The sequence below is a fragment of the Diplotaxodon limnothrissa genome, linkage group LG8 (genome assembly GCF_057381915.1).
Source record: "Diplotaxodon limnothrissa isolate DT_005_m linkage group LG8, D_limnothrissa_male_GT1.1, whole genome shotgun sequence".
Classification (NCBI taxonomy): domain Eukaryota; kingdom Metazoa; phylum Chordata; class Actinopteri; order Cichliformes; family Cichlidae; genus Diplotaxodon; species Diplotaxodon limnothrissa.
In genome coordinates, this window is record NC_140603.1 from 30,377,258 (window position 1) to 30,397,194 (window position 19,937).

General features: G+C 44.0%; 2 protein-coding genes across 2 annotated transcripts in view; both read left to right on the top strand.

The window, feature by feature from the left end:
• Window positions 1-2,679: 2,679 nt before the first annotated feature.
• Window positions 2,680-4,083, top strand: LOC146627404 (nuclear factor 7, brain-like). Its single transcript, XM_085361092.1, has one exon. It carries the CDS (start codon window positions 2,680-2,682, stop codon window positions 4,081-4,083), a length of 1,404 nt encoding a protein of 467 aa, XP_085217218.1.
• A 3,500-nt stretch (window positions 4,084-7,583) lies between these two features.
• LOC146627405 (wings apart-like protein homolog) overlaps window positions 7,584-19,937 on the top strand; it is a 38,778-nt gene continuing 26,424 nt past the window's right edge. Inside the window, exons 1-4 of the mRNA XM_085361650.1 lie at window positions 7,584-7,887; window positions 8,551-9,014; window positions 15,796-16,537; window positions 18,287-18,675. Coding sequence (XP_085217776.1) covers window positions 8,573-9,014; window positions 15,796-16,537; window positions 18,287-18,675 — 1,573 coding nt within the window. The 5' untranslated portion in view covers window positions 7,584-7,887; window positions 8,551-8,572. The remainder of the gene's footprint in view (window positions 7,888-8,550; window positions 9,015-15,795; window positions 16,538-18,286; window positions 18,676-19,937) is intronic.

The window sequence follows — 19,937 nt, forward strand, 5'->3', positions numbered from 1 at the left end:
GAAGCCTAATATTTCCAGCTCTGAGGGTCTTAAAATCAAACTTTAACAGAGTATTAGATGCATAGTTAGCCAAAAAAACTAAAAAATCTATATTGGTTCACATCATAAAAGCCAGGAGCAGAGATTCATTTATTCAGATAGTTTTGCTTCCTTTGGTAAAAGCAGTCACTAACACTATGATCCAGCTCCAGTGTAACAAAGCAGTTTGTGAAATATTTGACGTGGACACTGAACACCTCCCACTTCCTGTTCATGCTGTACCTCATTTTCTTCACATAAAAGCTATTGTAATAAAACAAACAGGCTGCCTGTGAGTGTGATGTTTTGCTTCGTGACCAAGCTGTCTTTGTTAGTTTAGTGTTTTGGGTTTTTTTTGACAAATGGTTATTCTGTAACTAAAAGTTTCTTTGTATGCAGACGATGATTTATTATATGTCAGTTTCAGCCCTTAGATGTTTGTTCTGTCGGCTGTTAGCAGACTGACTGTATTGCCCAGAATCCTCTATTTTAATCTCTTTAAGAAAGTGAGTTGATTGGGTGGTAAGTCATTTGGCTGCACTCATCTTTCTCTTTGTCTGTCTGCCGAATGTCAAAGGCCTAGTTGTTTTTAAAGAAGCCACTGCCAGCGCTGCTGCCAGCTGCTGTGCCAGCTTATTCTTCAGAGCTGTGTGAAGCCTGAACTCTCCAGGTGTCACTGCAAAGCTCTGCCAGGTTCTCAACAACCAGCTCCTGCTCAGGGAGCGTTTGGCAACAGCGCGAAGATCTGAAATCTGTTTATTGTCAGAATATCAAACCCCCACCTCCTCCTGGTACAGTAACCTTTGGTCTGAAGGCTGGCAGGAAGGCTGATGCTGGCACAGGGGCCACAGCATCCAGGCTTAGTGCTCCTCAGTAACTGTTGGAAAGATTTTTCAGGGTTGCTGCCAACATGACCTGAGTGGCCCGGAGAAACAGACAGCCACAGCGGGGTGCATGTCAACAAGTACTGGGACATCCATCCATCTCTGATGTTGTCCCCCCATCTCTCTTCAAAAACTAGTTTTTCACAAAGCATTCAAATGCAAAATTCTCATTTGGTGCTCAAAAATAATCATTCTGCATCTTAATCTGGGCCGCATCCATGTTATGGACATTATGATTTGAATCTCTGGCCATATTTAATACAGACATCCACCATCAGAGGTGTACACAGAATATGAGGAGAAGCAGAACAGATCACATTCAGTGACACATAATGGAGGCACGGCTTCAACTTCGTGGAAAAATTTTGCTTCTTGAAAATTCTTGTTTGCTTTATGGTAATACATCTATGGTGTGATGCAGTAGCATGTAACATGTAGCCTGCTGGGTGTGTGTGAGGCAGGTCTGACTTAGCGTTAGTTAGGAACATACCGGATAGCCCAGATTTTTGCCTCCTCCACACCTTCCTCCTTTTAAAGTGAAGTTGAGTCAGCATACCTGCAAGCTTTGTGTTCAAGCTGAAACACTTTCCACTTTAACATCTCCCACGTGTTTCTGCACATGCAGCAACCAAAGGGAAGCATCTTCAGCTCCCATAATTTGGCTTTTTTCAAGCAAAACAAACCATGTCAGACATCAGAGCAGCAGAGCGTGTCTGCAGACAGCATGCTCGCTTCTTAGAAATGCCACTGTACTGCAATTTATTGAAATGACACCAGGGGGTGCGCTGTGAGATGGACAAAATAAATATGTGGAACAAAGCTCCTCAAACTGTGTGCTCAGCCCCACCGACATGCAGCAGGTGAGGCAAAGACAACCAGGGAGAAAAATAGGAAGTCATTGTGTATTTAAGTTCAATAAAGGAGATTTTTGTGGCAAACTAACCAAAAAGGAGTTTTCTTACACTTATTGAGATGAAAACTTTACAGCTAAAACGTCTTGATGCATTCTCAACCGTCCAGGTAAGTAGATCCCAAAAGGTTGATTCTGTTCAACCTTTGGAGATTTACAGCTGAAACAAACATATTTAAAGCCTGAATAGTTTCTTTCTGCAGCTTCGCCTGGATACTGAAGTTAAGTGCGTGGTCTCTTTGACTGACAGGTGTTCTGACACAGCTTGGACCTCTCCAATGTGCTCGTGCCGCTTGGAGCATTTCTTTAAAGGAATTCTGTGGCGTACAGAAGCTTCCAGTTTTAGAGAGTGCACTTTTCTTATTTATTACTCCGTTACTTTGCACTGATTAGCAGACATCTGTGTTTATGGAAGAAGCTGAACTTATCAGTCCGCTCTCTCATCCAAGAGATGCTGTAGATCTCATGATCTCATTTAACGGATCTACAGCATGCTCACACATGCCGCTGGTGTCTGTGCATGACTGAAAGCTAAGAGCATGTGGAAGGTGCAAGCACCTGCAGTTTCCAGAGAGCGGTGTAAGAGAAGTCTCTGGAGTGTTACAGTTATTTGACAGAGCTCCACCCACTCTGGCTCACCTGACAAACACGACTATCAGGAAACACGACTTCTTGACAGTAAAGGGAAGGAAAGCGTCACCTTTACACTGACGCGCTGAGCAGCAGCAAGAATACCGGGAGCACTGGGATCTTACAAATTAAGAACGCTTGAAGGAAAGATTTTGCCGAAGATTTGTTGGGAAGGTTTTGGCACTGCCTCCTCCCTGCTGTCCGTCTCTGCCAGGTGTCTTTGTCGCTGAGGGGAAAATGGCTTTCCGTTCAGAGGAGGATTTATGCTGCCCTGCCTGTCATGACATTTTTAAAGATCCCGTCCTCCTCTTGTGTAGCCACAGCTTCTGTAAAGCCTGTCTGCAGAGCTGGTGGAAAGAGAAGCAAATCAAAGAGTGCCTGGTTTGTCGGACAGTGTGCGAGTGGAGTGATCCACCTTGTAACCGGGCACTGAAGAACCTCTGTGAGGGATTTTTGCAGAGTCAGAGAGCTTCATCGGGGTCTGACAGTCTCTGCAGTCTGCACTCTGAAAAGCTCAAACTCTTCTGTCTGGACCATGAGCAGCCCGCGTGTATCATCTGTCGGGATGCAAAAATCCACGCCGACCATCAGTTCAGACCCATTGATGAAGTTGCACAGGAACACAGAGAGGAGCTTCACACGTTCCTGAACCCTCTGCAGCACAAGCTGAAGCTTTTTAATGAAGTTAAAGTGAACTTACATCAAACAGCAGAGCACATTAAAGTGCAGGCTCTGCAGATAGAAAGGAGGCTTAAGGAGCAGTTTAAGAAGCTTCACCAGTTCCTAGAGGAGGAAGAGGAGGAACGGCTGTTAGCTCTGCGGGAGGAAGAGGCGCAGAAGAGCCAAGTGATGAAGGAGAAGATGGAGGCTCTGTGTAGGGAGATGGCGAATCTTTCAGACACAGTCAGAGCCACAGAGGAGCACCTCAGAGCTGGAGATCCATCCTTCCTGAGGACCTACAAGGCTGTGGTGGAAAGAGTCCAGCAGCACCCCCAGCTGGATGATCCACAGCTGGGCTCAGGAGCATTGATAGATGTGGCCAAACACCTGGGCAACCTGACCTTCAACATCTGGAATAAGATGACAGACATGGTCTCCTACAGTCCTGTGATTCTGGATCCAAATTCAGCCAATCCAGAGCTCATTCTGTCTGAAGATCTGACTGGCGTGAGGCACGGAAAGAGAAGGCTCCTTCCAGAAAACCCGGAGAGGTTTGAATTCTGGGATTCTGTCCTGGGCTCTGAGGGCTTTAACTCGGGAACTCACAGCTGGGACGTGGAGGTTGGAGACAACAAGGACTGGGAGGTTGGGGTGATAGCAGAGTCTATGTGCAGGAGAGAATTTGTGGGCTCCACAGTGTGGAGCGTAGAATGCAGCCATGCCGGATACAGAGCGTTCTCCCCAACCAACAAATACATCGCTCTCTCCATCACAGAGAAGGTCAAGAAGGTCAGAGTTCATCTGGACTGGGACGAAGGGAAGCTGTCTTTTTTGGAGCCTGATACAAACACACACATTCACACTTTCACACACATATTCACTGAAAAACTGTGCCCCTATCTTTGCACCAGGAACCCACAGCTTCTGAAAATAGTGCCTGTAAAAGTGTGTGTGAGAAAGCTGACAGATCAGGAGGAGTGAAGTTACGGCTAGCTGGGCTTTAACCATGTAAGAGCACAGCTTTAATCACAGATTAGAAACAGGACAGATGGAGGCACAGTCACGATTACACAAATCTGGCATCCTTCGTCAACGTGCTCATAGCCCGAAATGGTTTCATAAAGCCTTGTCAGGGCGCGTTGTTACTGTGTAAATACTGCTGCTCTTCAGTTTGCACATGCTGGCAAGCTGAAGTGCAAATATACACTATATACACTGTGCTACCTTAGTTGACATTTCGTAGTTTGCTACCAGGAGTGTTTCCAGGATTGTTCAGTGACCAGAACTGGAGCAGAAAACAGACTCGTGCAGATGATAAGAAGTGTAGTCAATAACATTTTACAATGACTCTTTACCTAAGCAAAAGTAATAGTAGTACAAAAGTTTAAGCAGCAGATGATTTTACCAACGTCTATATGAATGTGAAGCTTTGTCCCCCACAACACAGCACAATAATTTAATAGATCTATATTTTAAAATTTGAAAAATAAGAATTAGCTTAAGCTTTAAGTGTAGAATATAATGGTTGTAAGTAGAATGAAATAGTAAATAGTATTTAAATAAGTTTCCCGTCACACAGGCCTAAAGTCAGTGAGCCCCTGGGTTGTTCACGAGTGGCTTACAAACTTTGCTGGCACGAAAGTGTTTTTTAAAGAAGTGCATGGAGCTGCACCAGGATCTCCTCTAAATTGTTTGATCATAGCAGGTTGCCGCGGTAACCAGTAGTTTCCATAGAGAAGGCCAAATGTTCTGCCAACTCTCACACTTTTACTAAAGTTTTACTAAAGCTCGGAGAGTAAGTGTGAAGTTTTTGTGTCCTTAATGCAAACTCTAGTTAACAGCAGCAGTCTGCCAGCGACCGCAGCAACAACACGGAGAGCTCTGTTGCAGAACTGTCTGCTACCAATTTCACCTGGTGACAGCCAGAAGGTCGAGCATCCAGGTGAAACTGGTACAGGTGAAAACACGAGAAAATAAGGAAAACTAGAACAAGAATCATACAAAGGTATTAATTAAGGAACGTTTCTTCACTTTGACAGATTGTAATTGCTTAACAAGTGTGAATGTGTGTGTGAATGGGTGAATGACTGATTGTAGTGTAAAGCGCTTTGGGGTCCTCAGGGACTAAGTAAAGCACTATACAAATACAGGCCATTTACCATCACTCTCCAAATGGTCGGAGAATACAGATTTTTCCCTAGCAACCAGAGGTTGCCAGCGGGTCTCTAGGCCTGTGTGATTGAGGCCTAAAAGCACTGAGTTAAATTCCACACTACTATTCAGTGGTGTAAGATTAACAGTAGCCCGGCAGCATGGGTGTGGGTGGCATGGGCACAAATTATATTTCCAGGTGAGCCGGTGACACCCTCTGTGGAAACACTGCTGACACAACACAGCACCAAGTGCGACAGCCTTCAAAAGGAGCAGAGACCTTTCAACAATAACTGTATACTGATGATGGCCCTGATATTCTCCAAGGAAGTTCCAGTAACTTGAAGAGGTTAAAGCAGAAGCAGCACTCGGAGTTTAAAGTGTTGATGAAACGAGTAAGTAAAGGATTTGTTCAGTGCACTTCCAGCGTCGCTGGAACTTTATACTCTTCAGACTCTGTGCTCGACTCCCTGCACCAGCAGGTGAAGTTGTGCCGAAAACATCTATTGAACTTCATTAATTTTGGAAAAGCAAAAAGAGAGGCTTCTCCATTCTGTGACAACAACACCGTAGAACTGAAAATCCAATAGTCCCATGTTTTGGGTCACCACAGAGGAAATGCGCATTACAAATTAATGCAAGGTTGTTGAAGTGATTATTTTTAATCTTTGATAAAGCATCCTTTCCTAATGGGAGGGGTCTCTTCCTGGATGACAATACAGTTCACATAGAGCTCAGTGATCATATGCTGTGACCTTGATCGTCAAAGCACCAAATGGGGGACCAGAAGCAGCGAATCTTCTTAAGACTCTTTTATTTGTCATCGTTCTGTCTGTTCCTCAAAGAGACACTCATCACCATCACGAATATGGATTTTGACACAATTATATGAAGTATAACTACCATCTAGTGTTCAGTTGTTTCATCATCTTAATGTTTCTTTTTTGATGCTATCATTAATCTTATGTAATCTTTTTGATTTTCAGGGCATATCACATAATCAAAGTAGCGCTCAACAGTCCAGAATACAAACACAAAGATGCTGCTTCATGTTCTGAGATGTTATTCTTTCTATCGTGTTTGATGGATTTAGAGAGAAGAGAAGAGTGTGTTATATTTTATTGATAAGGGGAAGCTTGTCTTTGAAACAGTGGACAAATTGTCACACAGTGTAGCTTTTCCATTTAGAGACAGGACATTACCCCCTCCACCCAGCACAGGTGTGACAGTGGCATTGTTTTCCTCCAGCTAACGAGTTTCAAGCCTCTAACAAGTAACGTGGAGACTGCCGTGGCCTCAGTCTGGTTGATCGATACCACTCTCTCATGTGGGACTGCACCACGGGACACAACAGAGGATATTGAATATTTCCATCCAGAACTGGGTCAGTTTGGGTTACAGCTGTTGCATGAAACACACAACAGAGGAACTATTTGTGTTGCACAACAAATGATTTTGACTTTAAATGTAATCTTGCCAAATGTTGTACCTTAAATGAACACTTTGAAAATATTTATAAGACCTGTATAAATCACAGTAGGGATCTGTTTACAGAAGGCAACAATGAACACTGCTGCTTGTTCGACGCTGGTTTGTGTATTATTTATGTGAACGGCTAAACAAGGTGCACTAATGAATTTGAGTATTTTTGCATTGATTCTGTTGCTTTTTATTTAAAAGCTGATGAACAGCCTGGTGAACAGTGGAAGATTGCTTTTTCAGTAAACTGCTCATCGTGTATATCACTGTGGTTTTTCTTTTTTAAACTGTGACTACCAAGTAAACAAAAAGTACAGTAGTTTTGCATTTTCAGTGAATTATTAACAATAAGTTACTAACAATACGTTAGTAATTCACTAGATTGGTTTAAATTATTAACTTGGTGATTCTTGAACTCATTTGGATTTTTTTGCAGACTTTAAAAGCCTCTACAATTATTTGTGTCGCATTTAGTGTCTACAATAGTGAATTTTGCGAGTTTACCTGAACGCAGCATTTGAAACGATAAGATTCATGAAGCCACTTGTGTGAAGTTTGAAACGTAACGTAAAGCAGTTCCGCTTAATGTAAAAAATGTAAAATTGGACAAAAAACTTCGCTTTTACAGAAACTTAGCAAAATAATAAATCCGCGTCACAGTGAATAATATATAGACGAATAGTTCACCATTAAATCCACATTTTCGAATTGCTCCGTCTTTACAAAAGCGTTCAGATCAGTTACTTTTAAAGGAAATTACGTTCACATGCGCCTATTTTACGCTTTTACTTTGAAATGTCGGCCGCGTGACTTCCGGTTACAGTATTTTCGCGGCTAGCTTGACACCGCGGGGGAGTCCAATGGAAGCCTTCGTCGCAGCCCGGAGGAGACAATCGAGTGAGATTTAACTCGAAAGCAGAGCTGATTTCATTAGATGGATCTTTAAAGGGCTTCTTTTCTCAACAGCCTTGGTCTGTGGTTTGTCACATTCGGTTTCAAACTCACCGATCGGCCTCTAACGGCGTCCGTTCGGCCTTGTTTATACTGTGCAGGGCTGCTTGAATCGGGGAAGCAGGCCCGGCTCTCCTGTGCCCGTTTAACGGCCGTCCTGCGGCTGGAGCGTGTTTTGTGCGGATCGGCCCTTTAGCTCACCAAGTAAGTGAAAATACCAGAAAACAGACAGCGCCAGTTTTAATGCAGGATATTCTCTGAGTTTTTCTTTTGGAGTTTCGACGTAACGCCATGTCAGTTTTTAGTTATTGTTAGCCATTAGCCTCGAGCTAACTCCGCTCTCTGTGTTGAGCTTACTGGTTATGCTAACGGCTGACACTCGACTTGCTTGAATACCAACTTCAGGGATGTAGAAGAGCTCTCACCGCGCATTTAAATGGAAACCCAGTCTGCTCTACGTGATATCCACTTGTAAAATTTGTTATGTTTTCATTAATATTTATGCTAGCGACCAACCTGTGCAGAAAGCTGCAAATGAGCACGGTTAGCATGGTGCTAAGCTAATGGTAGCCTTGTTTTGTATAACCAGCTGGCTGAGAAGTACTCCGGCTGTTAGCTGGCACTTCTGCCCTGTGTTAACCTAAGAATAAACGACTTTCTTTTTCAAAAAATATGTTTTTTTTAATTGTCAGTTTGGCTGTAAATAAAATTTAAAAAAGCAGAGCTTCATTTTACAGATGTTGATTGATTCTGTGTATTTCTCTTGGCGGCTCCGGATCAAGTTGTAAATTACATTTAGAGAATCACATACATGTTCGTCTCGCCTAAGATGCCCTCTCTTTCTACTCCTTGGTCCTCCTCTTTCAGAGAATATGACCCAGATGCAACAATGACATCTAGATTTGGTAAAACCTACAGCCGCAAGGGTGGTGAGGGCACGTCCAAGTTTGACGAAGTTCTCTCCACCAAGAGAGGCACCCTGAGCACCAAATGGGGTGACACCACCTACAAGGCCAAGGTGGGCTCAAAGCGTGCTGGCGCTCCCAAGAATGACTCAGTCCTGGAGGTGTATAAGAGGCCCCGTCCATGCGGGGAAGGTTTGGATGACCCGTTTGGGTTTGACAGTGATGAGGAATCCAAGCCCGTGTCGTCCCGGAGCGGGAGCAAGTCGTCTCCCGCCAAGCCAGCCTCAGCAGAGCCGCCCCAGGCAGAACGACCTGGGGTGTCCCCGGATACAGGGAGCAGGTCCAGCTTCCAGGGAGCATCTAAGACCCAGCCGAGGGCGATGGATGACACCCTTCGGTTCTTCAACAGCAGCAGTGCCAGCACAGGTAATACACAGTCTGTTAAGATTTTCCTGAAAGTTAAATCTGCAGTGTGTCAGTGTAACGCCAAAGAGGTGACATTCACAGCCTTGCTAGTTTAAATGAGCCAGCTAGTAAGCTCAGGACACGGGTGTCTTGCATCGCGTGTCAAGCACATCAGGGTGAAGTCATTTAAACTTGGAAGAAAAGTCTAATGTTCGTTATTTTCTTCCAGCTGCTTCCCTTTCAGTTGGCAGTGATATCATTTCAGACACAGAGAAATCAGTTTCCCCGTTTGTACCCCTCTCAGCCGTTCCCTGTCAGCTTGACTCGCTTTCAGCTTTCTGTGACTGCTTCTGGCTGCCTGCCAGAGATGCGAGCTCGCTCCTCACAGCGAGCTTTGCCCCAGCGAGCACCTCAGATGGCTCAGAGGGCTGTTTTCACACTGATGGTACACCGAGCCACACTGACGGGAAGCTAGCATGACACTGAAGTTAAACCCTGCCATAAACATGTGTATTATCTGCATACAAAGGCTGCAGATGTTGACTCGATAAATATGATAATGTCATTGATGAAATGGTTCTTTTTATAAAATAAAGGGCTGACGACAGCTTCTTTCAGAGTGGTCTGTTTGTACAGTTAAACAAGTCAATAGCACGTGGCTGTGAATCAAAAGTACATTTAAGCTTGTCAGCTTACAAAGGGCTGTAAAGATTGTGAGTAACAAGCACATTTGGCTGGCTTTATTACACCACAGGTACGCTGAACGTGCCACCGTTGTGTTTGCAGTGGTGAGATGAGGGGTATTGTGGTTTTTAAACAGACTCCAGCAAGGTTAGCTGCAGGCTGTTTACTTTCCTGTTCTTGAAGGCAGATGTCTAACCCTCATCACTTTCCTCCTTTCAAACTCTAATGTCTTATGGGACCTACATAACATTGGTGTGGTTGTATTTAACAAGGATTTAATATGAGCAGAGGCACACACCTCTCTCAGGTCTCCTTCAGCAAAGATGTCACAAAACAGCTCATCCAGGAGGCGTCCTGTCGGATTCCCGAACTGCTTTATCAGCCTCATGGAAGAGCAGCAGCTCTACTCTGAGCTCTTCACCCTCTGGAGTAGAATTGTGGTTGAGTGGGGTTAGCGTCTTTGCAGTCCAGTGGCGGTCTGTGGATGGTCCGTCTACCTGCAGAGAAAGCTGTTGTCGATTGAGGTTGTGCTACACAGGTCTGAGCTACCATCAGTCAGCTCTGCAGAAGAGCAAAGTGAAGAAGAGTGTTAAAAACAATGAAAAGCGTCCACTGCAGCCACCATCTGCTTTTCAGGCTGCATTTTTGATCTTCAAAGTTTTTCCCACGGACTCTGCCGTTGTTCTGTTCCCTGTTTTGGCCCATAAGAGTGCGCTGAAGTGAGGTTTTGCCTCATATACCCACAGATATTCGCCGCCAGCATACAACTCATAGCTGATTCGAGTTACTGAAACATTTCTAGAAATTGTAGGAAGTTCTGTGATTTGTTTTCCCGCTCTTCCCCGAATGCTCTCCTTTTTTATGTCCATATCGTCTGATCCTCAGCAGCATTGGGAGACTCCCAGATGATTACCTTCTTCAATGCAAAATACAAAACAATCTGACCACATGCAGGACTGGTTTACATATGTGTACATGCAAACCTGAATAATTACTGGTCATTTAAACACCATATATTAAGTTCAGTTTCACCAAACAGATTTTTCCCATAGAAAAAGCTTTCTGTGGAAACAAATGTCTAAAACTAATACGAGTGCACGAATCGCCCGATACGCACAGATCACCTCACATGTCCTCGTGGTGCACAGATGCACGAATGTAGGCTTTGTTGACGTCCCAGTGTAAAACTGGGACCTCTGCAGGGGCCTAGAAAGCAGGGATAGGCCACTCCAGGCCTCGAGTGCCAGTGTCCTGCAGGGTTTAGATGTGTCCTTGATCGAACACAGCTGATTTAAATGGCTAAATGACCTCCTCAACATGTATTGACGTTCTTCAGAGGCCTGGTAATGACCTAATCATCTGAGTCAGGTGTGATGACCCAGAGTGAGATCCAAAACCTCGAGGCCTGGAGTTTCCTACCCCGGCTATAAAAGTTAAAATATTATTTAAATAAGCTGCTGCAACGTGCTGGTTGTTCTTCTGCTGGGTCAGTGCACAGCTCCAGATGGAGGGAGCGTAATGGTTGAGCTCCGCAGTGAGTATATGCAGCTGATCTCTGTACCGTTTGAATATACATGTAATCCAGGCAATGGAAATAGCACTTTGATGCTAATCTTACTATTCTGTAATAACAGCAGGCTTACATTATTGTTAGCTTAATGTCTAATCCTGAACATTTCAGGATGCAGCAGCTTATTTAAGCCATGTATTAACTGTCACAGGCTAATGAGTAGTTTCTGTAATTGTTAACTCTGTTTCTACTTGAGGGTCACAGGCTGTTCTGTTTATTTAGGACTGCCTGCTTTCTTTAAACAAACAAAGAAAACCAATAAATCAGCAGCTTACATTTGTGGATCTGTGCAAAGCTGGCAGCATGAAATTTGTGTCCAAACCCCACGAGGGCATGTGACGTGATCTGTGCGTGTCAGGCGATGCGTCCACACGCAGTTAAGCTTTTGTGAGTGACGGGGATGCTACGTTTAGTTTTAGACATTTGCGTTCAAAGAAAGGTCTTAGAAAGAGAAAATAATCTGATTAGTAAAGCTGAACTTCAGAAATTGTGTTTAAGTGATCAGTATTTATTCAGGTTCGCATTGAGGCACGTTTTACGCGCAGTTAAATTGCATCATAAGCCGCAGACGTTTACGAGTCCTCAAACGTTGCACACAAATCACTACACATATTTGTAAATCTTTGCGTACGCTTGTGGATCATACCGTAGCATTAGCTATTTTGAGTCAAATTTCTCCCCATACCGTTCGCACTTAATGATGAGGAAGTGCTTTCTGCGATGTGGTGATGTGACGGGCAACGATAGAAACTAGGGCTGGGTGTCGTCACTGATTTCTAGAATCGATTTGATTCCGATTCACAAGGTCCAGAATCGATTTTAATCGATAAACCGATTATTAAAAACCCACCCCTAATAGAAACCATCAAAGACTCGCCACTGATGTGAACAGAGGAGAAGACGGTTCAGGATTCAATTTGCAGGAGAAAATGTTTTAGCGGGATCACTCAGCTGAGCTCGATTCTTCTGTTGCCACAGACGATCAGAAATTGGGCTTCTTGTGTCAACATTTACTGAGAGTCAGAGTCGGGGGAAGAAGGTGGTGGTGGTGGTGCAGTTGTGCTGTTTTGAAAGGGCGCTCTGAAGCTGAAGGGACTCGGATTGTCCGGTAAACTGAGCAATTCGAAACCAGGTGGTTAATAATCAGCTGAGCAAATGCAAACTACTGTACTGTACTACTGCAGTGTGAGGGTGAGTCAGAGTGAAGTCTTTCTTTTTTCTTTTTTTTTTAAGATGCAGCTTTATTTTGAACTTTAATGAGAAAATTTGCTTTGTTTGTCATATTTGGCATTCTGAGAAGCTACACCTGTTCATTTAGCGCTGCTGCGTCATCGTTTAAAACCGTTTGGAGGAATAAAATTTAATTTATCTGCCACAGAATTTTTTTTCTTAAGGACTTGTCCTGCTGGGCAAGTTCAGATACAATGAATCTAAGAAGAATCTTAATGGTTACATTCACTCTTATCTGCCCGTCACAGACGTGTTGCGCTCTCAGAGTTCAGAGTCACTTTCTGTGACGTTTCACTGCTGTAGAAAGAATCCAACTTACTGGAGCTCACAAAGTTGCTGCGTTTGAAGGCATTTTAATAAAATGAAGACAAGTTATTGCCAAAGACGAGAGCCTAAACCAAACACTAAACTCGGTCCTAAACTAATGCTGATTTTAAAAAAAAAAAAAAAAAAAAAAGAAAAAAGGGGGAAAAAAAAAGGGAAACTAATGAAGCCGACTGGTGACAAACCAAGTCTTCGTTGATGGGGGAAATGGCTGGCTCCACAGTTAATGAACACGGGTTATTAAATGATATTGAGGGTAACAGAGAGTAGGACTCTTCTTCCTTTAGTGAAGGAATCTTTAAACTTTTAGTTCAAGACAAACATTTGGAGGCTCGTGCAGGTTGGAGCCCAGAGTCCTTCTGACTTGGTGGTTCTTACCTGGTTAAAGATTAAACACAGAGTACCTCTGTGCTGCCTAATTTTTGTTTTTAATACACCGCTCTGCAAACCCTTTAGACAGTCGCACACCCACACAGGCTGGAACACATACTGACATCAAGCCCCATCTGCCTCGCAAAGCCAAAGTACGCAAACTGCCGGCTTTGCACCTTCCCGAGGTGTCACCTCTCCAGACTCTTATTTTTATCTGCCCGGCTTTAAAGGAATGCAAGGCGATCAGCTTCCATCATCAAACGGCTTCAGAGCAACATTTTGAGTTTCTCGTAGGCTACAGAACACACACTGTGTGTGTGTGTGTGTGTGTTGCTCCTCGCTCTGCCATCTGCCAAAGAACTGAAAGTGTGTTAATCACTAGAACATTTTGCAACCGCGTCAGCAGTAAAAACAGCACATGACTGGAAAAACAAACCCGAGCCCTTTGGTTTCCAAAAACGCCAAACTCAGAGCTTATCTGGGATCCTTTAGTTAAGACTTGACGTTTTACACGTGCACGTTCAAAAGAAGGGGATTGGAGGGCGCTCAGAAAGGCCTGCTTCCAACCCTGCTTGTGGTTAGCCGTCATGAAGGTGTCCGATAATTAATTTATGTGTTAGGTTAATTTAGTCAGAATAACTTGAGTGTTTTTCGTAGAACTGGCAGACACTAATAGCTAACCTGTGTCTGTACCTGAGTTGTAGCCACGGAAACCCTCAGAGCTGCACGGCGTCGTTCACGTGGACTTGTTTTGATAAAGTTAGAAGAAATCGTTGGAGGGCTGAGAAGAAAAGACTAAATGACTCATCTGCAGCTCTCGGTTCACGTCACGCTTTGAAAGGACAGTAAAATATTTGAAGTCATGGAGGAATCATAGCACTTTATACGTTTTACACTCAGTTGATATCAGATTAAACACTTTGGGGAAAAAACGAACAAACAGCATTTAGATCTTAACCAGAAAAAGACCTGTGTCCACAGACGTACACACCTTGGTGGCGTTGGAGTGTGGGGCCTTTAAGGACCTTTAGCAGTCCTCTGGGGGCCTCGCTCGTTCTGTGTGTTTGATCTTCTCTCTTTATTTTTAATTTGTCAAATAAAGTCTGAATCATAAGCTGAAGTAACTGAAATTGCCTCCATTCCAGATTTGCTACCAATCAACCTTGAATCAAAAACCGCAGAAGCTGATATTATGTGACGCTACAGCGTGAAGCAATTTCCTGTTTGCTCAGAGGGGAAAGTGAAGCATTGTGAGTTATGTGCCACGGCAGAAGTGACACAAATAACCGGGGGTGCTAATAACCAAACGGCATGAATTGTCCTGGAAGTGGCTCCAGACCCATTTTGATTCTCTTGAAGAATTACAGCTGCTGGCAAATGACTGTTTGCTGTGAGACCTGGCTGCTGTTCCAGGTGTGTGTGTGTGTGTGTGTGTGTGTGTGTGTGTGTGTGTGTGTGTGTGTGTGTGTGACCTGCTTTTATTGCGTAACGGTGTTTTTTGAAATGGTGTAAGCTTTGGGTGCATCATCATTGTGCCGAGGTGTCTGTGAAGTTCAGCGGTAAAATGTAAAGTGAATGTAGGGCATATAGAGTGTGTGTGTGGTTGGGGGGCTTTCTTTTTTCAAATTTAAAGAAATAAAATGAGGGGGAATTATTTGGCAAGCAGATGTTTAAGCAGATCTAAGCTGCTTAAACAAGTTTGAGCATTCGGTTTCAAGAACACATCATGCAGAACCACGCGGTGTCTCATTCCTTCGAGTCCGGCTCAGAGAACATTGGAGGTGGAAGTTGGCAGAAAAGTTTCTCAGTTTAACCAACATGTTCTTGTCTAGTTTTTAAATTCTGTGTTTTCTGGTTTGTAGACAAACTGCAACAGGTTTCAAAAGCAAAGCCTCACCTTTAAACCCTGAAGTTTATTGTCAGTTTACTTACTGATTATAAGAGTAATAGTCACAAACTGCAGCGTAAATTTCCTTCAGTAGCATAAATTCCAGTTAAAATTCTAATGAACCTGAAAGTCAGTATTGGGTGTGGCCACCTTTAACCTTCGGCACAGCCTGAACTCTCTGAGGCAACTTTCCTATCGTAGTCTTCAGGGATAGTTTCAGTAACGTTGAGGTGTGTGTGTGTGTGTGTGTGTGTGTGTGTGTGTCCAGGTGTAATGCATTGGCTGTGTGTTTGGGTTCATTGTCATGGTGAGAATGAAGCTGCAGTTATTATATTTTTTTTTATTTTTTTTTAATTAGTTGTTATTATGATTATTACTATTTTTCTGTTTTTAATTCACTTTGCTGGCTTCAGACAAGGTTCTGTGTGAAGGTCTTTTCTTTTCCCCCCTCCAGGCATATAAAGACTGACATTTTATGTGTATATTTATCTTCTTTTCATTATTTTTATAAGCACACAGGTCTAGTTTTTATGTTTTTTCAGTCAGCAAAGATGTATTTTCATTGTTGTTCTAGTTATTTGTGCAGCACCTTTTCCTCTTTCAAATATTAAAGTTTAGTCCATTTGATCTTTAATACAAATTTGCTTGTGAAAACTGGAACTGGACCAGCATAAAAATGACCGGTACCTTCAGTGACTTTGATGCACTGACTCTGACTCTGTTTTCATTCTCAGGAAAGTCCAAGCAGAGCTTGTTGTCCTCGTCGTCAGAGAACCAGCACAGCTACACGTGGTACCAAAACGTTTCTGAGAGCGACAAGAAGCCCCTCGCCCAGACCACCACCCTGAAGACTGGCTCCAAGGCAGAATCCACCTATGACTCGTGGGATGTTATAATGGGCCTCCGGCCACCTTCTCCCACACAGGAACCCCGCAACCCTGCCCCTACTCTGTCATGGGCTTCGGCGGGCGTCACGACGGCAGGCGGCTGTGACCCGGTGCAAACTCGGCACGAGAAGACCCCCTCTCCTCCACAGCTGCTCCTCAGCGACAGCGACGACCTGCAGGGCAACCCTGACCTCACTGAGACGTCGGATTACTCCCAGATGTCGACCTCATCGTCACTTGAAAGGAACTCGAACTGTCGGACATACAGGAGGCCCAACAAACAGGGCAAAGCCTCGGACTCCAGCAGCTTCGCAGCCACTGTTTTTGGCTCAGATCTTCCCAAATCCGCATCTGACAGCAATAACAAAACGACAGGTGGCAGAGGGAGCCAGGGCAGGACGAGGGACTACACAGTGTTGCACCCATCCTCCATATCTATGTGTAACGTCACCATCCAGGACCGAGTGGTGGAGGAGTTTGGGACTGATGCAGCACCCGCTTGTGGTAGCGGTAGCGCCGGTTCAGGCAGCACGACGCAGCTGGGAGAGGCCGGGTGGCAGCGGAAGAAGTTGGAACAACAGAATACAAGGTTGGTTAACGGGCACCGGCGGTCCTTGTGTGTCAGGGTGTTCCACAGTGTGGACAGTTTGATGTGTAACTGCCTACACCTGCTGATATCCCACAAGAACTACAGGAAGTCTAAAGTATCCCAGTTTTCCATCTAACAGATTCAATTCAATTCAGTTTTATTTATATAGCGCCAAATCACAACATAAGTCGCCTCAAGGCGCTTCATAGATACAGAGAAAAAAACCCAACAATCATATGACCCCCTATGAGCAAGCACTTTGGCGACAGTGGGAAGGAAAAACTCCCTTTTAACAGGAAGAAACCTCCAGCAGATCCAGGCTCAGGGAGGGGCGGGGCCATCTGCTGCGACCGGTTGGGGTGAGAGAAGGAAGACGGGATAAAAGACATGCTGTGGAAGAGAGACAGAGGTTAATAACAGATATGATTCAATGCAGAGAGGTCTGTTAATACATAGTGAGTGAGAAAGGTGACTGGAAAGGAAAAACTCAATGCATCATGGGAATCCCCGGCAGCCTACGTCTATTGCAGCATAACTAAGGGAGGATTCAGGGTCACCTGGTCCAGCCCTAACTATATGCTTTAGCAAAAAGGAAAGTTTGAAGCCTAATCTTAAAGTAGAGATAGTGTCTGTCTCCTGAATCCAAACTGGAAGCTGGTTCCACAGAAGAGGGGCCTGAAAACTGAAGGCTCTGCCTCCCATTCTACTTCTAAATACTCTAGGAACAACAGATCGACCTCATCCCTCAGTCAAACAACTCGCTCTGTCTCTTTTTTTTTTTTTTTTCTTTTTTAAGTAACTGAGTTGTGCGACATCTGGTGATGGACACAAAGCTTGATGATCATTCTCTTTAGTCCACATCCACAGCAGACCTGTAGAAAGTGATTCAGTAGGTCCATAAACAGAACCTGGATGCTGAACATGCCAGCACGAAGCACCCAGAGTACTTCATTTGAAATTGCAGCCACTAAAAGCATATTTTGAGTTTTAATATTTTATATTAAACTGCTTAATAAAATATTTGTAACAGACTTGGAGAGAAAATACAGATTTAAATCAGACTGTTTCAAAGTAGTTTATTATAACAAGCAAAGAGTCATTTAATATCAGGTTTGAGACGTTTGAGAGGAGAAAAACATAAAGCAAATACATAAAAATGCATGTAGGTAGTTGTTTATGCTGTGTGACTTCTCACAGGCACGGGGACATATTATTCAGTGAAAACCATCTATGATGCCTTTCATTTCACACATTTTACATCTTTACCATATCTCCGTCTCAGCGTGAGGCCGTGGGCCTCTTTGGTCTCATTTCAGTTGCTGAGACTTCATTTACTTCCACTCCACTGTAATATTTTGGCAGTTAGCGTAATGCCCTTTGTTTTGCCAAGAAGAACGAGCGCTCGGTGATTTAATTTTTTTCATTTGAATTAAATGACCTTGGTCACAGAAAAAAGTCCATCCATCTGAATTGCAGGGTTTTTTTCTTTTAAAATGCTGCAAGAAATCAAATTGATATTGATTTTGCTTTCATTACCTGGGCTGAAAACGATACATTTTATGAGGGAAAGTGTTAACTAGAATATGGTGGTTTGCCATTTCATGTTCGTGCTAATCATGAAACACGTTAGACTGAAGCCTGAAATGAAAAATCCTCTCCACAAGTATACTTTTACACATTAACATTCAGTTTTAATTAAGTCGTCTCAGCAGAATATTAACGCCGTTCCTCTGGATGTCCTCTCCGCAGGTTCAGGCAGACCCAGACCAAGTCGAAGAAGGACAGTAAGCTGGACCTGTTTGGCTTTGAGGACTCGGAGGCCCAGCAGGAGGAGAACAGTAGCGACAGCGTGGATGGCCGGTCCAGTTACAAAATCAAATACTTCGGTTTCGACGACATGAGCGACAGCGACGGTGCTGAAGACGACGGCGGCAGGGCTAAGGAGAGGAGGAGGGCCAAAAAGAAGGCCGCCATCACCACAGCGACCCCGGTGGTCACCATAGAGGAAATGCCAGCTGATGACCCGCCAGATCCGTTTGAAAGGCTGGAGGTCCAGGAGATGCTGGAGGTCCAGGAAAGGCCGGCAGTCAAGGAGAGCAAGAAGAACTCTGAGAAGCAGGAGAGCAGGATACGAACAGGTTAAAACACCAACACTGCCTGACTGATAACGCCGATGTAGTGATGAGGATATCTCGTGAAACCACCTTTTTTACAAAATCAGCCACAGAGCCGTGTGCAAAGTGTTACGGTAACATGAGCAGGCTTGTTGTTTTAATCCTGTGCATATCATCCAATTAATTAAGGAAGGACTGAGCTGAGTATCAAATAACATTCTGATCCCAGCTCGCCGACCTGGATCAGGTGTCTTGATTATGGACCTCTCCTTCAGTTTGACCTTTCCTTCAAGGTCAACACATTGATCTGCAGGTCAAAGTGATGATAATGATTTATAGAGCTACTTAAAAAGCATTCTCCGAGTGCTTCTTGTCTTTTCATATTTAAAATTTCTGATTTAAGTATAATCTGTGGTAACGTAAGCCAACACGACTGAAAAGCGTCGGCTCGACTCGCTCACTCGATCTCTTCAGTGTAACACTTGTTGGGAAGGTCCTGTTGTGTTATTTCATGTCTGGCGCCTCTGTTTGCTTCACACTGTGTGTGAGGTGTGTGCTCAGAGAGCAGGGAGAGGGGAACGGACTGCAGCGACAGCAGTGAAGACCGAAATGAAACTCTGGCGAATAAATTGGTCGAATAACATTTATTTGTTTTGCAAAGTTGAAACGATGTTCAAGTTTAGTTGGACGTCGCCTTATATGTGAAGTAGAGCTGGGCGATAGAATGATAACGATATGTATCGCGATATAACTTTTACTCGATAGAGAAATTAAGCTATCGCGATAGACCTCGCCGCTCTTGTCCTCTTAAAATAAAAAAAATAAAAGTTTAGCCAATCCAAACTAAGTAGCGCAGAGCCGAACCAATCACAGCCGCAGCGTCACGTCGCGTGACTTGTTACATACAGCACAAGTGCCAAGCCGCACGTGTGTTTGTTTGGGAAGCAGCCAGCGCGTAATGGAGGAAATGAGTGTGCCGACTAGAAAAATCAACCGAGCGTGACCGAAGAGAAAACAGATGATGGTTCCAACGCCGGAGAGATTGTCGAACGGAAGAGCCATAGAAGTTCCGTAGTGTGAAGGTATTTCGGCTATTTCAAGTCTGACAAAAAACAGAGTAGCGTGCACTGTAAATTGTGCCGAAAGCAAGTCTGGAAATACAATAAACTGGTGCATGCGTCACACTGTGCGCCACGTTATTGTTTCGGTGAAATGAATTTCTACAATACTGTTACTGTTAATTCTACTCTCTGCAGTGTTTAAATGCTTACATATACACACAGTTA

Bases quoted from the DNA above. Each gene is read 5' to 3' on its own strand.
- LOC146627404 (XM_085361092.1), top strand. From the start codon at position 2,680: ATGGCTTTCCGTTCAGAGGAGGATTTATGCTGCCCTGCCTGTCATGAC.